The sequence below is a fragment of the Miniopterus natalensis genome, chromosome 1, assembly GCF_054644295.1.
Source record: "Miniopterus natalensis isolate mMinNat1 chromosome 1, mMinNat1.hap1, whole genome shotgun sequence".
Lineage (NCBI taxonomy): Eukaryota > Metazoa > Chordata > Mammalia > Chiroptera > Miniopteridae > Miniopterus > Miniopterus natalensis.
The window spans coordinates 16,140,363-16,160,718 of NC_142081.1; the positions used below are offsets into that span (position 1 = coordinate 16,140,363).

General features: G+C 37.9%; 1 protein-coding gene across 5 annotated transcripts in view; it reads left to right on the forward strand.

Moving 5' to 3' along the window:
* CEP128 (centrosomal protein 128) overlaps positions 1–20,356 on the forward strand; it is a 291,713-nt gene that overhangs the window by 83,430 nt on the left and 187,927 nt on the right. For all 5 annotated transcript variants that reach the window (XM_016220106.2, XM_016220114.2, XM_087818763.1 and 2 more), the window contains 2 exons: positions 10,662–11,012; positions 19,377–20,027. In XM_016220106.2, coding sequence (XP_016075592.2) covers positions 10,662–11,012; positions 19,377–20,027 — 1,002 coding nt within the window. The remainder of the gene's footprint in view (positions 1–10,661; positions 11,013–19,376; positions 20,028–20,356) is intronic.

Below are 20,356 nucleotides of genomic sequence, written 5' to 3' on the forward strand. Positions count from 1 at the left end.
ACAGTAGCCTGCTTCCCTCTGGAGACACTGCGGCTCTTCAGATGTGGTGCTGGGTGCGGATGGTAGTCTCTGACCTGCTCAGCTTGCCTTTTTTCTTATGGAACCTTCACTGTATGAGTGAACTGGGGCAGGGCAATCTGTGCCTTTTGCCCTACAAGTGGGGCTGGTTAGAGGAAGGGAACCTCAGTCCTTTGGCTGTGCTTGCTTGGAACAGAACTTATGCAACAGTGATCTGGGGCTCTGCTCCTCTACAGTGAATCTGTAGCCTTAGACTGGGAGCTGGACAGAGTAAGCCCTGTCTCCTTGGCTATATACCAGCCTGGAGTGGTTTCAGTCACACTGCTCTGGGGAGGGGGATATGGGAACAGGTTATAGCTCAGATGCCAAGGACTCTCATTCTTCCCAAGATTTAATAGATTTTCTTAAATAATTGTTTCTCCATTTGTTCTGTGCCTTTAGGACAATTTCCAGATGCATTACATGATTTTTATTATTTAAATAATTTTTACCAGTTAAATGGTTGTTTTGCTAGAAATAGGATCTTTTGAACTCCTTATACTGCCATTCTGGAAGTCTTGCTCGGGCGAAGAAATAGTGTACTGGTTAGAAGAAAATATCTACTCTGAATCACAGAAAGACAAAAAGATGGAAAGTACAGAAAGACCTCCCTTCACTTAATGTTGTCGGTAGGTTTTGTGACTTTAAGTGAAACAACATGTAATGAAATCAGTTTTACCATAGGCTAATTGATATAAATAGGAGTTAAGTTCCCATAGCATCTCATCAATATTATAACAAAACATGTTGAAAAAAATGATGGTATTTGAGGGCTCGTTGTACAGAGAAGTTTGTAAGAACTATATGGGACATAGTAAAAAGGTCTGAAGTTCTAACATGTATGTAATTGGAGTCCTAAAAGCTGAAGAGAGAATGGAGCAGAAGCAATATTTGAAGAGAACAGGCATCAATTCACATAATTAAGAAGTTCTGAGGACTTTGTCCTAAGCAGGACAAATGCAATGAAAATCACAACTAGACATGCCACAGTGAAATTAGTAAAACCTAAGAGAAAGATAAAAACCTCAAATGCAGCTAGAAGGGAAAGAAGACACTTTACCTTAAAAGATCAAAATAGAAACATGAAAAGAAAGGTATCTTCAAAGTGCTAAAAGGAAATAATTGCCAATCTAGATCCATACCCAGTAAAAAGGGAAGGTGAAGTAAAGATATTGCTATACAACAAAAACTGATGAATTCAATTTCAACAGAACAGCAACTAAGGAAAAAGCTAAAGGTAATTTTTTTTGGAAGAAATATAGAACAAAGATCAAGAAGGAATGAAGGCCAATATGTAGGGTAAAATTTGGGAAAAGTCTAAATAAATATTGACTAACACAGTATAAATGTCTTATTTAAATTATTTATAAAATTAAAATTCCATGAATATTACTTAATTTGGGAGGTTGTATATTGAGTCAAAGTGTTTTTAAAGTCCTTGGTTCTAAGATGAAGGAAGTTATTATTTTACTAATCTATTTTATATGTTAATAAATCAATGTTTCAAGTAGTAATCTCTGGGGTAACCACTAAAAGAAGAGTAATGACTATATAACTAATATTGGGTAAAAAACTGAAACAATTTAAAATATTACTTCTAAAAAACATAAGAGAAAATTTTTATAATATTGGATAAACAAAGATTTTTCAACAGGACACCAAAATCATGAATGAATCATAAACCAAAAAAAATTGTAAATTGGACTTTAACAAAGTTAGAAATTTGTGCTTTACACTTGGCATCATTAGGAAAAAAAAAAAAAAATCAGCCACACTGGGAGAAAATATTCAATGCATGTTTCTTTTTTCTTTTTTTTATATATCTTTATTGATTTCAGAGAGAGGGCAGCAGAGGGAGAGAGAGATAGAAACACCAATGATGAGAGAGTCATTGGGGATTGAGCCCGCAACCTGGGCATGTGCCCTGACCGGGAATCGAACCCTGATCGCCTGGATCCTAGGTCGATGCTCAACCGCTGAGCCACGCCCGGCCGGGTCAATACATATTTCTAACAAAGGACTGGCATCAACTTTATATATTATTCATATATTAGTGCCTGGTTGGTTTAACGCTTGTAAAATAATTAGTGTAAGAGAAAAATCGTATTATTATCTCAGTAGATATAAACATTATGAAAATTCAACATCCAACAAATAGGGAAGCAGTAAAAAGGAAGGGAGGGAAAATTCCTGATACTGAAGAATATCTACTAAAAACCTGTGACAAACATTATACTTAATAGCGAAATATTGATTGTAAATGAAATAAGCGCTTTTCTTCTGTTCAACAATGTATTGGGTCCTAGTCCAGGAAATAATGAAAGGAAAAAGGAAGGAATCAGTTTGGAAAGGAATTAATAACGCTGTCTTTATTTTTAATTGATATTTTAAAAAAAATCCAACATTCTCTACAGATAAATTATTAAAAAGTAAGGTATGTATTTCAGCTGAGACAACAATTAAAACCAAAAATCAAAATAAAATGAACTTTATCAGACCTTCCTTGAAAGCTAAACTAAAGTAACCGTCCAGCTGGGCGTGGCTCCGTGATTGAATGTTCACCTAGAATCCAGGAGATTGCGGTTGTATTCTCGGTCAGGGCACATGCCTGGGCTGTGGGCTTGGTCCCCAGTCGGGGACATGCAGAAGGCTGCCAATCAATGATGACTTTATTATCATTGGCTTTTCTATCTCTCTCTCCCCCTCTCCCTTCCTCTCTCTGAACTCAATAAAGATATATTTATTTGAAAGAACAAAAGAAAAAAACAAAGTAACCAATGAGTCATATTTAGTTAAATTGCTCCTAAAAACCATATGGTCCTAAGTATTTATTTTTATTGAGAACAAAAAGGGTTTTTTTGTACTCAAGTAAAATTTATGCAATTTACTTTTAAATTGAAAAAAGAAAATATACATAATCAACATTAGGAACAAGAAGGAGCTCTATGTGTAGATACAAAGGAGAAGAAAAATTATAAAGAAATCAAGTCAATATGTTGATATTAATTAGTGGTTGCTCCAGATTAGCATTGTCTAGTAGCACTTTCAGCAATGATGATGTTTTACATCACTGTTGTCCAATATAAGTTAGCCATCTGTATCTGCTGAACACTTGAAATGACATCAGTGTGACTGAATTTTTCATTTTAATTGTAAATTTTACTTAATTAAATTAAATTAATTACTTTAAATATATCTTTATTGATCTCAGAGAGAGGAAAGGAGAGGGAGAGGGAGAGATAGAAACATCAGTGATGAGAAAGGGTCATTGATCGGCTGCCTCCTGCACCCCTCCCACTATGGATCGAGCCTACAACCTGGGCATGTGCCCTGAGTCGGAATCAAACTGTGATCTCCTGGATCATAGGTTGGATGCTCAACCATTGAGTGATGCCCAGCCGGGCTTAATTTTAATTTTAACATAATGTAGAACTCGACAATGGCAATGTGATTGGATGGTGTGAAATTGGGTCGGAGCCGTGTCTTGAATTCTCATTAGTATAGAGAGCACATGATTTTATTTTGTCTGAATATGGCATAGCTGTGTTGTGGGGGTTGGTGTTCTTAGGCTTTACTGAGTGACTGATTAAAGAAACATCCCTCAAAGCTATCCTTTTTGTATAGCTACTGGAGTCCAAAACTGGATTATTCTTTTTTTATTTTATTGTGGTAAAATACACATAACATGAAATTCACCATCGTAACCATTTTTAAGTGCATAGTTCAGTGGTGTTAAATACACTCACAGTGTTGTACAGCCATCCCCACCACTCATCCCCACTGAAACTCTGTACCGACTAAGCAGTAACTCCCCATTTTCCTCCCTCATCCCCTGCCAGCCACCACTCTACTTTGGGTCTTTATGACTTTGACTGCTCTAACTATCTCAGATAAGTGCAGTCGTACAGTATTTATCTTTTGTGATTGGCTTATTTCATTTAGCCTAATGTCTTTAAGGTTCATCTGTGTTGTAGTATATTGCACACTTTTTTGGTATTTTAATAGTAGCCATCCAATAGGTGTGAGGTTGTGTTTCAAGGGATCGTTATTTCTGTTTGAAACAATCCTTACTTTTAAAAAATAGGGCTCTTTTATCTCATTTAGCCTTCTTTAGTTTCACTTTTCTCCTCCTGTCTAAAGTAGAAAAATTGATTTCTTCCAAGATTATTCTATCTAAGATAATGTATCTGATCTGTTTCAAATAAACTGATGTTCTATAACAGCCGTTTTCAACTGGTGTGCCATGGCAGGCACACTGGTGTGCCCCAAGAATTTTTAAACATGTGATATCTGACTCTAGTCAGGGGCACTGACCCCTTTTCCCTTGATTGCCAAATAAAAAAAATGACAACAGCTGACACAACAATAGCTGTCTGGTGTGAATGAAGCAAAATTATACCTACTTTTTTCTTGGTCAGATCGGCCAAAAATATATTTTTTGTGTGTCACAAAACTTTAGTAATTAGTTTATGTGTGCCATGAGATGAAAAAGGTTGAAAATTGCTGTTCTATAATGATATAAAGCCATGATATGTGATATTTAGCCTCTTGTCCTCACTCTATGTCATGTAATTAGAAATAAAATAATATTCTTTAGTTGAACCACATAATTTATCTTAGTCCTGTCAACTACCACATCAAAATTGGTAAGACACAGGCATATATCTTTCACTGATACCTGCTTTGGCCTATCGCATTTCATAGCAAATGTATAACTGCAAAATGTTCCACCTCTATGAAAAGCAGTCCCAAATACCAGTTTGCTTAAAGTAGAGCAGTTTTGCCCTATTTATATTCAAATTTTCTCCTCTTAAAGTGCCTACTTTAGTTAAACATTGGAGTTGCAGAATTAAGATTAACAGTCTAATAGAGTGTGAGAAAAATTAAGAAAACAAAAATGTACTTTGGGATATGTGTGCCAGGGTCACAGTTTCCCTAGTGTGTTGCTGGGGCCTAGATGTTAATTACATGCCCCCTTGTGTTTTAAGTTAAACTCTCTGAAGAAAAGTGTATTTAGAATGTTTCTGATAGTGAACATTATGGCTAATGAAACAGAAGTTAATATTTCATTTCTTCACAAAGAGATGAATGGATCTAATTAATTGAACATTATTTTCTGTACTTTGCTTAAGCTTAATATTATGTTTCATTAAAAAGTACAAGGAAACTGTAGTTGTATGAAGCAGATATGTTCTCATAGGATTTGTGGAGAAATAATTATTTTTAATCACCGAGGAAGACTGAGAATCTGTTATTTGAAATTAATATTCTTTGTGTATCTTCACATTTGGCAAACAAGTGATTATAATATATGTAGTCAAAATTGGTATGATCGAAAGGACAGAAGTCTATATTTTTAAAGGAAGAATATTTGCGATGTGGTTACTGCAGTGTTTTATGTGACTGATTCCTAACTTATTAAGGGTTTGAATCAGTTTTTAAAGATTATTAATATGTGTTTTGCATGGGTTAAAAAAGAATTGACTCACAGATTTTTAGCATATATTCTACATTTAACCAATAGTGACTTTAAAAAAAGTTTTAAATAGAATGAGCTCAATGAATGGTGGCCTAGTTCAGCTACAGGTCAGAGTATTTTGGGACTACCACGCTTCGATTGATTTGAGTTCTTTTGTTCAAAGAGACCTGCCATAGTTCTCTTGACTGTGGGAAACTGATTAGTTACCCTCTCAGTATCAGTTCATAAAACACCTAAATGAATGAGTTCATCAAAACATTCAAGACTGTACCAGGCTCATTTCCCAGTAGAGTGAGTGGGGCATGGCTTAATTAAGAACCTGAGAATTTCAGGTGAAATTGTATTAAATCTGTTAGTTCTTTTGTTTACTCAGTAAAAGCAAAACTTTATGTTTAGCTTTTAGTGTGTGAAATAGGACTGTTCTAGGTATTTCATGCAATAGTTGTTTATATTATTGGCAGAGCTAAGCCTGCCTAGGCTTCCAAGAAAGGATAGCACAAAGGGGGAGATTCACTCCAGGACAAAATAAATTATATCTCCTTTGACCTCGCTGGCCAGCAGCAAAAGGCTCAGTTAGCAAGTATATGGTCCCAGCCTCACTTCCACATGCTAAATCTCTCTACCCTGAGTCTAATTTGGCCTCAAAACCCAGCTCAAGGGAGTGCTGAGCATTTGGTTCTGCAGCCTCCAAGACATAGGAGAGCATATTAGAAGGAGGTGGGGGTAGGGACCGGCTGATGGCTATTGGGTCATGTCCTGGGTCACACACAGCAGTGCCAGTAATCAAGTTTCCTTTCAGTTGAGAAACGACCTTGCCTTGTATTTTTCATAGCCCTTGAACCTGGCCTGTGTCTGTAGTTGACACTCAATGAATGCTGGTTGAATTCATGCTAATCCTGTTATCACATTTATAAATACATGTCCATCCATTAGTAACATTATATTCATTTCGTAGTTCTTTTTGCTGGGATTTTTTAAAAAAAGTTTTCTGCCCATTATAGTTTAGTTAAAACTAAATCATCTATAAATGCAATTAATTGGCCACATGGGAACTAAAATGCTCCAACATGATGAAAAAGTTTAATTTCAATAAATACAAATAATACAAACAAAATGTTAATGTTTTGTCCTGTACAAGAGTCCGTCATCTTCCTCACTGGGATATTTGCATCTCATTTTGGATATAATGTTCCTATTCAGTCAGTATTGTCATCTTGTCCCTGTTTTAAGGAACTCATATTTTAGGCTAGAATTGGTCTAATCTTGGTTCACAGAGTGAGTATTAAGGATGATTAATTTAATTCTATTTCAAATGGTGTTCTACTTGAGGCTTGTTTGCTATTTATTAACTTTTGTTGTTTATATCACTGTTTTTGTTCTTGTAAAGAACCCAGTTTTATATGCCTATGCTTTGAGCATCATTTTTATCTGTGTATCATTTTGGTACATTCAGACAGTTGCTGCTTTTCACTGTACTGTGTTTCTAGAAACTGTGTGGTAAACCAGATCATTCTGTTGTGGTTTGTATGTTTTTATATGAGAAATATTGTAATTAAGAATTATGTTTCCAACCAAGGAGTTTTCACTTGAAATTGGTTTCCAACCAAGGAGAATTTCACTTTGAAATTCTTTATTTTCAGTAAAATGAGTATAATACAATCACCCACGTAATTTTACAGTGCACGTTTACTCTAGTATACTAAAAAATGTATGTATGTGTGTGTCTTTACATCTATTGTATCATTACATTCAATGTATCTAAAAATGAAGGTTAGCTATTAAAACATTAAAATAGAAATTGAAAGTTCATATTTTTTTCCTTAGAATTTAGAAGCGGGGGCTTTCTTAGATATTATTAAACTACTTGGGAAAATTGAACAAGTGACTTTTCACCAATTTTTCGTTAGTAAATAGAGGCTCCACAAATGATTGTTTTTCCATTTGGCTTTGCCCTAATTTTGGATTATTTTTTTCAAACATTGCAGAATCAGGTTATTTTGAATTTTTACCAAAGACTTTATTTATGAATGTTTGGGAGAGGTGTCTTGTCTATTAACAAGAGATTTTCTTGTTAATTTTTTCTGTCTTCCCCATTCTCTACCCCCTTTTCCTCCCAACACCAATGTTAGGGGCACTTTAATTAAGAAAGAAGGCATTAAAGGGCATCAGAGGGCGGGCGCTAGCCGCACTTGCGTCGGGTGGTGTGGATTGTTGTGTGAGTCCTGGGATTGGCTGGCATGGGTGTTCATTTTTTATCTCTGTTGTGTCTCTCTTCGCTGTCCCTCCTCTCTCTCTCTCTCTCTCTCTCACTTTCAGTAGAAACTATTGAATTCTTTTTCCCTTAGCCATGACCTAATGGTGTTAGCTCTGGGCTCTGTTTTTTTTGGACAAAGAATCATTCTTAGAAAACATTATAAAATCAGATAAAAACACTGACGAAAGAAATGTAAGTATAGATTAGTCTGTATACATTGGGAAGAGAGGCAAAATTTGAGATAGAGAAGAAAGAATTGCTCATATGTCTCACGTTATTAAAAATAACTGTTACGTGCCCGTCTCCATAAGCGGGCCGTATGGTTCTCTGGAGCAGGAGAATGCAGAACCGTCAGTCTTGCTCACCTTCGGGTCTCAGCAGCTTGGAGGTGGCTCAGTGCAGTAAATGTTTATTGGACTGAATGGAAACATTCCTGTATTTTCTTCAGAAAGACTGACGAGGATTTTTTCTTTTCTTTTCTAGTCTCTTAAATGCTGCAGTTGGTTCTTATCTGTTATAAGCCAGTTTCATTGAATTTGATTTCTGAAATTGAATTCAGATAAGAGAAGAATTGGTTCTAAAGTCCATTCCTGCTTTAAAAGGATGATTTTCAATTATTTTTAGTGTTGCCATAATATTTTAATATCCGAGTGTTAGCATAACGTCCTTTGGTGATTATTCTTTCTCAAGCACGGATCTGGTCATGTTATTCCCGTGCTGAAAAACCTCTGACAGCCGGCGCTGGGTTTCAGCAGCCCCTCCTGACTCCTGACCTTGCTTTCCAGTGTCCATAGCCCTCTTCACCTCCGGCTTCATGTGCAGCCGCCGATGGGCCACTTGGGGCTCTTGTTCATGCTATCCTGCCTTCCTTCAGTTTTGTGGTGGGATTGAATGAGATAATTATTATAAAGCATTTACAAAACTCCTTGCACAACTCAAGTACCCAGTAGACTTCAGTAGTAGTCGTAATTTTATTATTATTATTAGTTCCTTTTCATTTAAATCTCAGCTCATACGTCACCTCATAAGAGAAATCCTCCCCAGCCACGCTGTAGAATATAGATCCTTTCAGGTAACTGTCATCACACTTCAGCACCTAGCACTATCCATGTTGTAATTTAGCTGTTAGTGTGAATACCTCCCCATTTAGGTTATCAGCTTCTTTGGTGTTGAAGCCAGGTCTTATTAACCTTTCTGTAAACTACATGCCCAACAGAGAGGAAATATAACCACTCTCCAAGGGTTTGTTGGGAAAAAAAATGGATACTTCTTTTGGTTACTGCTTGTTAATAAGGTTGATTTATAATATAGTGGTAAAACTTTTAAATAAGGGTAAAAGGGTAAACCATCATCACAAGGGTTTTCTGATCTCATGTTAGAATTTTCCACATAAATAAGTGCACAGTTCTCAATTTATTGTTGTGTTTGCATGGATAAAGGAGTTACTGACTCATCTCTCCAGGCTGCGTTGAATTTAGCACACTGAGCAAATGCAGACCTGTTACTAAGAAAATGAAGCTTGTTTTCGAGGCATTATTTTTGTATTTTTGCCATAATGTCAAATCATAACATTAATCAAGAGAGAAATTGTATTTAACTATTTAAGCCATAGTTCAGGAATAATGGGATCTGGAACTGAACAATCTGCTGTTAGAGCCCGAGGGAGTTGGTACATGCTTCCAGTCTCCATTAGTAGGTGCCTTAGTACAGTGTAGATGATATTTATTGTTTGTTCAGCTTGAAGCATCATCTTAGCCTCCCAAACCAAATACTGTTTGGACACATGACCTTTTCATGTTAACTTTGTCACCCCAGGTTTTTGGAAACTAAGGTGCAGGAAGGGTAGCCTTTGGGCCCCAGTATAAGCCCTTATTTCTGAATTCGTCACTCCCTTCCAAAGCTTTACAATAGTGGCTTAATGTTAATGATTATAATATTATTTTATTTGTATAAAATGTTATATAAAAGCAGTGTCCTCTCATTTTTGAAGTTAAAAGTAGATCTGTATGGCTCAGTTGGTCAGGGCACATACCCAGGTTGCCCTTGGTCAGGGTGCATGTGGGAGGCAACCGATGGATGTTTCTGTCTACCCCCCACCTCTCTCTCAAATCAATTTAAAAAAAGTAGATCTTCACCCGTTCCACTCAAATTAAAAATATATATGAACCATGATGATTTAGTGCAATTTCCAAATGTATTATCGACCAACTCTGCATTAGGAAAGCTAGATTTTAAGAGTTTGAGTTATTTTCTGGATTAGATAAGTATTTCAAATAAATTTCAGTTTATTTAAAAATCTGTCCTGATTCATGTAAGCTTGAGGAAAAATCATCAACTTATAACATTATATCGATTTAGCTGGAAAACCCTTTATTGAGAGCTTTTTAAGTGGACTTTGAAATATAGTATTATTTATACTGGTGTTTCTGTTGTCAGTGCTCATTTTTTTGTTACAAATTTTTATTTTAACAAAATTTTAGGAAGTGAAATATTGCATGATTGCTATGACAATCTGACACATTTTAAAACACTGATATTTATTTGGACAAAATGCTAAGTCTTATTAAATAATTCACATTGTTGTTCTCATCAACAAGGCTTTCTATCTGTTTTATTGATGGTCACTTGGAAAATACATATTTTCCTTTCTGGATAATGAAGTATTCTGAAAAAACATTTTTATAAAAATTACTTCCGGATAATGAGATTATAAAATACACAGAAAAGGGCTCATATTTTCTAGATTGATTGCTAGTGAAATTTAATACAGATGATTCCCATTTCAGTGACATTAGAGACTCTTGTTTGATGTATTATGCATCCATTTTTGACAAGAATAGGTTCTAAATGTTTCACCTGCTTTATTCCTAGAATTTAACACAGGAATTGGACAAGAAGGAAAAGCAGCAGCTACAGATGTTGGATCAACTGAAGGAGATCCAGACTCACTTTGAGACATGTGATGCCAAGCGTAAGCAAACTGACCTCCAGATCTCTGAGCTCACGCACCACGCTGAGGATGCAACCAAGCAGGCCGAGCAGTACCTCCTGGAGTTGCAGCAGTCAGAGGCACTGAGACAGGAGGCAGAGAAGAGGAGAGAGGAGCTGAAACTGAAGGCTCAGGAGTCCATTAGGCAGTGGAAGCTCAAGCATAAGAAGTTAGAGCGAGCATTGGAGAAACAATCTGAAACTCTGGATCAACTGACAGACAAGAATAATCAGGTATAAAAGCCAGATTGCTAAGGAATGATTTTTGCTGTGACCAGCCATGCATTCATCTGTCCTATGAGCAAACACTTGTGTGCCGTGCTGTGCATATAAGCTAGACGTCCTTGATAGAAGAGTGTCTATGTTTTGACTCTTTCAAAGTAAAGAGTGATTTAGTGTTGTTTTTTATAAACCTTTTTAAAGCCTTTTTCATTCCATGACTTTTCAGAGTTGTCCCTTAAAATAGATCTACCCCCTGCCCCAGTTTAGTTTTTAGTTCCTTAAATTGAAATTATTCTGTTGTAGTCATGTGTAAGAAAATCATGAAATCTTTCTTAACAATTATGTGACTTTTCACCCAAGGCATGCATTTTAGAGTCTCATTTATTGATATATTTCAACTTAAGTATTTGTTAGAAAGAAGCATTTAAAAATGCAGTAGTTACTAATGGGACCATTTTCTGGCACCCACTATAATGGGTTTAGTTAAATGAATAACATTGACCCGGAATGAACAGTATTATCAGATCACAAGCCTCTTTAAGACTCTGCTTTTGTGCCCTTTTGATAGCAACAAAAAGCATTTCACCGATCTATGTATGCATTTCACATCATCTTTTCTCTTGTATAATCAGTTACTTTAAATGGATTTTATGCTCCTGTGTTGATTCTCCACTATATCTTTGGGTTGAATTAAACCCAGATGTTTATAAGATAATAAGCAGGAAAGTCATGATTGATTTTTATTTGTGTTTAGTCTTGGTTTATCATTTCTGCTTTGCTATTTGTCACTTGTCAAGAACTCTGAACATTCCAGAAGAATAGTCATTTCAATAAGTTGACTTTCAAAAGAAAAAATATAGGGCAGTTACATTTATAAAATCAATTGTTAGCCCATAAGAGTGACAGGTCCTTATTTGATATGAGCTGTCACGGAGTAGATGCTTTACCTTTTATGTGTGAGTTTCTCCAGAAGTAAAGCAGCTCTAAAGCCTTCAGACTTGAATCTGAATTGATTTGATCCCAGGAAATTGCTCAACCTTGATTATTCTGTTGTTAGCTGGGTCTGGCAACTGGTTCAGTGAGCCTGCCTATAAGGGAGGTTGCTAGGGAGAAGAGTGGTTAGGGGGACTGATTGATTGAGAGCCATCTGGGGATTTTACTTAATTAGAGGAAATTTAGAAGTGTCCATGCTATCAGACGGTATCCGAATCCACGGTGCTGAGAGTTTTCTAGATTGAGCTTTTCAGAATATTAAAAATTATTAAACAATCATTTCCCAGAATACTCCTGATATAATTATTTTTATCACTTAGCATTGCTAATGATAAGCAAAGAAGTAGTTTTAAGTGATTGCCATAGTTAGGATAGTATCACAATTATCACAGCAGGCATTGTAATTTCCACTTTAAAAGCCTTAAAATTAATGCAGCGCGTTGCAGTTAGAGCAATGGTTAATCAGGGAAGAAAGGGTAACAGGTATTTCACTGCAAATGCAAGAGTCCAGGAAATCTGCCATGTGGAAATACATTGTAAATAATTTGGGGAAAAAGTGTTGTTTTTTACATCTCACTGAATAATACCTCTAATGAGTATTTGATTCTTAGTAAAATCCCAAAGCCACTGTAAGGCATTAGTAATACAGCCTACTCTTTTTTGGTTTTTAGGACTAATTATTTTCAAAAAGTGCCTCCAGGGTATATTTGGAAGTATATATTAAAATAAAAATGATACTGGTTGACAAGTAAGACACAGTATGGTTTAAAGAAAAAAATAATTGTTTAATAAGTAGCATTGTTGAGCCATTTTATATGGTCAAAAGACATTATCTTTGCATTTTAAAAATAGTTCTGTGCATACTTCCATCTGTCTTTTTCCAGAATAACTTATTTTCTGCTTTAAGATTTTCCAGTTAAAAATACATTACAGGGGCCCTGGCCACGTGGCTCAGTTGGTTGGAGCATCATCCTGTACACCAGAAGGTTAGGGTTTGATTCCCACAACCTTTCGGATTGGATCCCAGTTGGGGCGTGTACAAGAGGCAGCCAATCGATGCTTCACTCTCTCTTTCTCCCTTCTTCTCTCTCTAAACATATCCTCTGGTGAGGATTAAAAAAAAAAAAAACTGTTATAAAAAAAATACATTAGAAGGCTAAAGGTTTTTACTTTTTTACAAATTGCTCTGATTTATTTACTTTTTTGCTGTTTACATTTTTGGAATCTTGGTAGATTACCAGATATATATCATATTAAAAAGCTACTTAATTACTGAAGGATCTGGAATATCAAACAAATAGCATATCATTGCAGAACCCCTTCCCCCAGAAATCAGATTATACTGTTTCCTTAAAAGACAGTGTCATGATGTATACATCAGGGAATCATGATGTTCTTTAAGGATATGTAGTTGAGTGCATATTGGAAGACCTAAAATTCTATAGATACAAATAATCTACTCATAAGTTTTAATTTTTTAATAATTTATTTTAAAATTATAGCGGACAAAAAATATTAGATTAGATTCAGGTATACAACATAAACAATGGGATATTACTCAGCCAAAAATAAGGAAGAAACTTTGTTTTTCTTTTAGAGTACTATTTGAAGTCATTGCTTTTATATATGCTTTGAAGGGTAAACAATGGATTCTACTCATAGTGTATGCTTTTCTGAATGTTTCCAAATGCGTATTTCTTTTTGACATGGATAATGGGAATGCCCATCAGGGTGTGTGTGCGTTTTTTCTGAACTGGCAGAAAGGCTCGATTGCTGATGTACAGGGTAGGGCAAAAGTAGCCTTACAGTTGTGTATATGGAAGATAATACAATAATAAATAGTACAAGAACAAACTCTGTGTTTCGAGTACTCACAACAGTAAGCCTACTTTTGCCCCATCCTATATTAGTATAATTTAGCAATCTGTCTGCATGGTCCCTCAGATGCCAAGAAATGACTTACTATTTTCTAACCTCCTTGTCTGCCTTTCAGCGAATTCTGAAAACCCTGTGTATACTTCGTTGCCAGGCCGTTGGGGAGGTGGTTGCGACTCCTATGTCTGCCGTGGTTTTAGGCAGTATTATTCGTCTGGCTTTACCCAGCCCTTTTCAACCCTTTCATAGTCTTTCCTGAGAGCTGTTCTTCCCTAGAAGCTGGGCCTGCTTGGTTAGAACACTCTCTCCCCTCTCTCCCTGACGGCTGTTCCTGTTTCCATCTGTCTCCACATTTCGCCTTGATATTCACACCTGGCTTTCCCTCAGCCTGTTTCATTATGTGTAATTTTTGCCATTATCTTTGGTGACCTCAAAGTTCAAGTCAGCAATGCATTGAATTCTGTATCTTCATACTTCACTAATTTCCTGTTTTACCTTCAACCCACTCAGCAGCTAAGTTCTGTGCTAAAATTGACTGTCATTTGTAATTTCTGTATGTTCAATCTTTAGTTCCAAAACTTCAGTCTCTGATCTTACACGCTTCCTTTATATCCCTTTTCTTTTGAACCATTGCCATCTGATTTCCATCTTCCCACATTCCTCTGGCTGGTCAGCCATCTCCCGCAATCACGTTTTCCTGTCACACTGCTCTGATGACGTGCTCGCTGGCATCCGCGGTTTCTTCTTGCACCTCACACATTATACTGGCCTTCAGTCTATAATCAGCCCAGCTGTCCACTTTTTCCATTCCTGCACCTGAGTAGTAGTATACCAGCAAAACTTAGAGATGAAAGGTGGCTCCTGTAGTGGTTTGGTTACCCCCCACCTCCAGTCCATTCCATTTCATTCCATTTAAAAATTAATGTGGACCAGTTACGAGGCACACAACCCTGTTCTGATCAATAAAGAAGGAGCTGTGAAGTCTGTTGGGGAGCTTCCGGTAAACATTTTCTCCTCAAAAAGATGTACGAGAAGAGAGCTTTTTTCCTTCTCTGGATATTGTTGGTTTTGGCTGGGATGCCTGGAATGAACGAAGCTGCCTTGCTATAGTCCTGAGAATGAAGCCTCATACAGAGGGGGTATCGCTGGGAGAAATGCAGAGAGGTGGACCTGGAGCTTGACATACTGTGTCCGCAGCAGCTCTGCCTGGGGTGATAGTAAATTACCTGCTGATTTAAGCCAGCTTGGATTGTAGTTTTCTCTTATTCTCAGTAGCTGATGTGAAACATCAATTCTAGGAGTAAGGAGCTATTAGTAAAAGAACCTAAATATAAGATTGGCTAAGTGGAGAAGTGGGGTGGCAACAGGGAGGATCATACATTTTCTAAAGGGAAAGTTGGCAAACCTTACTGTGCTATGGGAAGTAGTCGGTTAAACCATCAGAAAGCATACCATGTGGCATTGATGCTGCTCCTCAGAGTATGCAAAGTGCCCAGTAGGAAAACTTTAGGATATTAGAGTGTGTTATGTACTTATTGCAGCCTTCAGAAAGGTCCTGTAAGAGAAAGACAAGTATGGGTTGAAGCCAGTCTGTCTAAAAGCAGAGAGCAAGAAGAGTTTTTGGTGTGGGGAAACTGAAAATCTGCAATGTGTAATCCAAATTTTCTTAGTATGATAATTTGGAGTCTTTTAGGGTTGGAAAAGTCAAAGTATCTACCCATGCTGAAGTCAGTCCAAGCAAGAGAGGGAGGTAAAAAAAACAAGACAGAGATCTCAGGCCCTTTTCAAGTACTTCTACTTAAGCATTCCTGGCCACACAAAGGAGCCCCAAGTTCTTTGTTTTGAGTTCCCTCAAGATAAAGGCTGTTCCACTGAGGGCTCCTGGGAGTGTCTAGGATATTGAGGTAGTGGTTAAGATACTGACATTTTCAGACTCAGAGACAATGTCTAGACAAAATCTTGGGTTGTGGCTACTAGGCAAGTAATTCACCAAAAACAAATGGACAGAACTTACTAAGTTTTTAGTATCTGTGTTGCCAAAGACATTCCAAACTTGACCAACATAGTCTGTGACTGTCGCCTTTGTCATGAGTTGATGTGATGTGAGTGGGTAAAACCTACAGAATTGCAGAACTGTAGAGTAGCAGAGCCTGCACTCTGAAGGACTCTTCCTGAGCCACCCAAGTTCTGATTTTCCTGCTATGTGGGAAAAATAAATGTCCTTGCTGTTTAAACCAACTTTAGGAAGACATGATAGTATTTTAAGTCAAAGACATTTAACCCGTTTGAGCATCATCTTGAAAATATGGTTTTTACCTTCAGGGTTGCATGGAAGTCTCTTAACTCATGGCCAGGGAGCTATGTTACTTGTTCTAAAAATTAATCACTATTTTTAAGCCTTCTCCCCGTTTTCTCTGCTGGGCATTAGTATCCTTGCAGCCAAGACTTAATTCTAGCCTGACCAGTGTGGCTCAGTGGTTGAGCATCAACCTATGATCCAGGAGATCATGTTTTGATTCCCAGTCAGGGCACATGCCTGGGTTTCGGGCTCTCTCCCCAGCAGGGGGTGTGCAGGAGGCAGCCGATCAATGACCCTTTCTCATCATTGATGTTTCTATCTCTCTCCCTCTCCCTTCCTCCCTCTGAAATCAATAGAAACTGTATTTTAAAAAAAACCAAACAGAAAATAAAACTTTAGACTTTAATTAAAAAAAAAAAAAAGACTTGATTCTAACAGTTCTTGTCTTCTCTAGGGTGGTAAGTATGGTGACCTCCCAAATATGTCTCACTCTAATTCCTGGAACCTGTGACATATCACTCCCATGATTATGTTATGTTAGATGGCACAGTTGTCCTTGAGATAAGGAGATTATCTGGATGGGCCTAATCTAATCACAGGAGCCATTAAAAGCAGATACAATTTTCTATCTGTTGGGAGAAGGGGAAGTTAGAAGGATGCAAAACTATGAGAAAGATTTATTGTGGTGTTGCTGGCGTCAGAGACAGAAGAGACCATGAGCCAAGGAGTGCAGGTGTCCTTTAGAGGTCAGAACAACCCTTGGCCCAAAGCTAGGAAGGCAACAGGGACTCAAGTTCACAGAACTAAAATTTGCCAACAACACAAATGAACTGGGAAGTGGATTCTTCCCCAAAGCCTCCAGATAGGGGCTAGGTCAGCTGACACCCTGATTTTAGCCTCAGGAGATTCCCAGCAGAATACCTTGCCTGGAATTCTGACCTATGGAAACAGTGAGGTAATAAATGGATATTGTTTTCTGCCACTAAATTTGTTGGAATTTTTTACACTGCAATAGAAGAATAATACTTCTACCCTTAGGCTTATCTGTATTTCTAGCCATTTTTCCTGCCTTACAATCTTTCCAAAGTGAAATCATTTATCTGTGTTCCATTCTTTGCAATCCTGGGACACTGATTTATCAGTTATCCCCTCTCTTCACAGTTTTGATCACACTCTTGCATTTATATCTCTCTGAAATCCTGGTTTCTCCTTAAACTTAAATCCCACCCCCACTTTTTGTTTCTCCTTTCCCTATTATATAACTACTGTTATCTTTATAAAGATAAATAATTTCCTTAAGGCCGTAGAACTGCTTATTACTGGACTGAGAAGCAAATTCAGTTCTCTCTGTTCAGAGCACAGCTGCATGATCACCCACCCACCTCCTTTCATTGTTTCTAGTGTCAGCTTCCTGCTGTTTCTCCCTGTTTGAACTGAGAGGGATTTGTGGAAACTTTTTTTTTGAGCAATTGACTCATTACATTTTATCATGAACTGTTTCATACTGTTGAGTTAAATGTGAAGTGTGGAAATGTCCTGCAAGTATTGAGGCAGGAGAGTAAGAAGCCGGGAAAATTCCTTGGCAAGTGGGTAGGGAAACCGAGACAAGTAGTTAAACAGCAGTTCACAGCCATCCAGTAAATCCAGATGCCAAGCAGTTGGCAGCCATCGAGTAAATCCTATCTTCCCTAAACCAAGGACGTTTCTCCAGGTAAATAGCTTAAATCACCCTACTCAGGAGACAGATAGCGGAAGTCTAATTAGTGCCATTTGCCAGCCACACCCAAGGACAGATGAAGTTAAGGGAATGAATTTCACTTGGCACATAAGTGTAAAACTGATGAATGTTCTATTGAGGTCCTCGCCTAAGACCTCCCCTAAATGCCCAGCCTTTAAAACCCCTCAAAACTAAGGTCCTTGCTATTGCTCTCCCTCCCCTGAGCACATCCTCACCTTTCCCCTCCGCATCTCCCTCCTCTTTCCCCACAGGCTTGCATCCCCTAAACTTAAGAAACCCCACAGAGGCTTGCAACCAGGGCAGCAAGGGGCAGCAGCAGTTAGTCCAGGGCAAACCCCCTGAACTGATACCCAAGGACCCCTTTCCTCTGACTTCCGAGCAAGCCAAAGCAGCCCAGCCTAGGCTCATTCCACCTAGTCCCTCTCCTGTTATCCGAGGCCCTTCCTTGTTTCACTGTCCCCAGCTTTAATAAACGTCCTCTAAAATTCACCTGGACTCGTGCTGTGAAATTTTTTCTGCACAAGATCAAGAACTCACACACTACCAGTGGGCCCGAGGCTGGCCCACTCAGGGCCAGGTCCCCTTTCCAGTAATAGTATTTTCATTTTTAACTCATATTTCAAATTCGAAATGAGAATCTTAACTTTTTTCTTGGTTTAAGCCCTGGTGGGCACCCGTAAGCAGGTAAGAGATTGTACCTGGTGCCGGTGTTGGGGGGTGTTTGTGGCATTTCTGCTTCCTTAGCTGCTGGCTTTTTTATTTGCATTGATGACTGGTGAGTATTAGGGGGTTAGTTCTTGGTCTCTGTCCCTCACTTGTAAACCCTAACCCCCTGAAGAGCCTGGCAGATGGTGATGGCTGTCTGGTCCCTTGACTTTTCCCTTGAGTCCCTTCCCACCTCTCCTAATCTTAAATTCATCTCATTTCTACTTTTATGGAGCTTCAAGACTTCCAGTTACATACTGTTTTGTTTCTTGTCACTGCTGACATTATTTTATTAATACTGGCTGAGTATACCATCACCTTCCTTAGATTGTGTCTCTGTGCTTCCTTGTATTATCTTCCATACCTGTTTTGAGGTTTCTCCTTTTTAAAAACATGGCATGGAAATGCAAAACATTGTTATTTTCAGTAAACTGTACATGTTATTTCAACCTCTGGCAAATTATAATAGGAGTCTTTTTCTTTCCCCATTCTTTTGATCAGTTTTATTTTAGATTTAAATAATTTTGTGTGATCAAGGATTGATGCGTTTTGGTGATGACAATCTGAAACCTATTCCAGTGTGGTGCTACTTCAGGGTAATTGTATGTTTCCTTTTCTAGGCTAAAAATATTGTTCCTTAAAAAATCAAAAATATTCAAAGACTTTTTTTTTCTCTTTGTAGATGAAATTTTATTTTGTTTTCTGGCAGTGTCTATGGTAAATTTTGTAATAATTTAAAATTTTTTTTTTATTTGTAACCTGATAGATCCTAAAAGAAAAGGGTGAATTGAAAAGCCAGCTGGGCGCAGCATTACAACAAGTAGAGAATCTTGGAAAGGAGCTGAACGATGTTGTCACCAAGCGTGCCCTTCAGGAGGAGCAGCTTCACTGTAAGGAGCAGAAACTAAGTGATGTTAGGGCGCATCAAGCTGACCTCGAGCTAGAAGTCAAGGATTCCCTGGACACCATCCATAGACTAGAAACTGAACTGCAAAAGCAGAGTAAGTTTCAAAGCCAGCTGAAAGTTGAGAAAGCTCGCCTAGAGGAAGAAATTACAGAGCTGAAGAAGAGCCAGGCCAGGGACAAAGCTCAACTCCTGGAGATGCAAGAGGCCATCAAGAACTTGAGTGCCATCCGGGCAGATCTAGCTAATAAGTTGGCCGAGGAACAGAGAGCCAGGAAGGAGGCGCTTAAGAACTTTTCTGACCTCAAGACACAGGCGGACTCTAGAGATGAAGAAACAGCTACAGTCATTACACAGTTAAAACTAGAACGAGATGTTCACCAGAGGGAGCTGGAAGATCTCACATCATCACTGCAGAGTGTGAAAACCAAACACGAACAAAATATCCAGGAGCTGATGAAGCACTTCAAGAAAGAAAAGAGTGAAGCCGAGAATCATATTAGGACACTGAAGGTACCTGCGCTGAATTATCCTGATGATACTGAAGGAATTCTTCTGGTGGCTCATGAAGTTAATACAGCGTAAACTTTTAGAGATCATCCTGTATTCCCAAGCACTGGAGGGAGGCTAAAACTCACAGTAAAGAGGCTTATTCATGCCTGTTCAGCCAGGTTGAAATGAGTTATAGCAGCCACCTGGGAGCCCCTATTTCAGAGCACTGAAGCCTTTTAAAAAGAACTGTTAGCTATTTTGGGAGTTCAGGAGAGGCAGAGGTGGCAGTAAGTTGTGGGCCTGAAATGTGCCCTCATTCAACATTTACGACCTCCTAAAATATAAAAGGC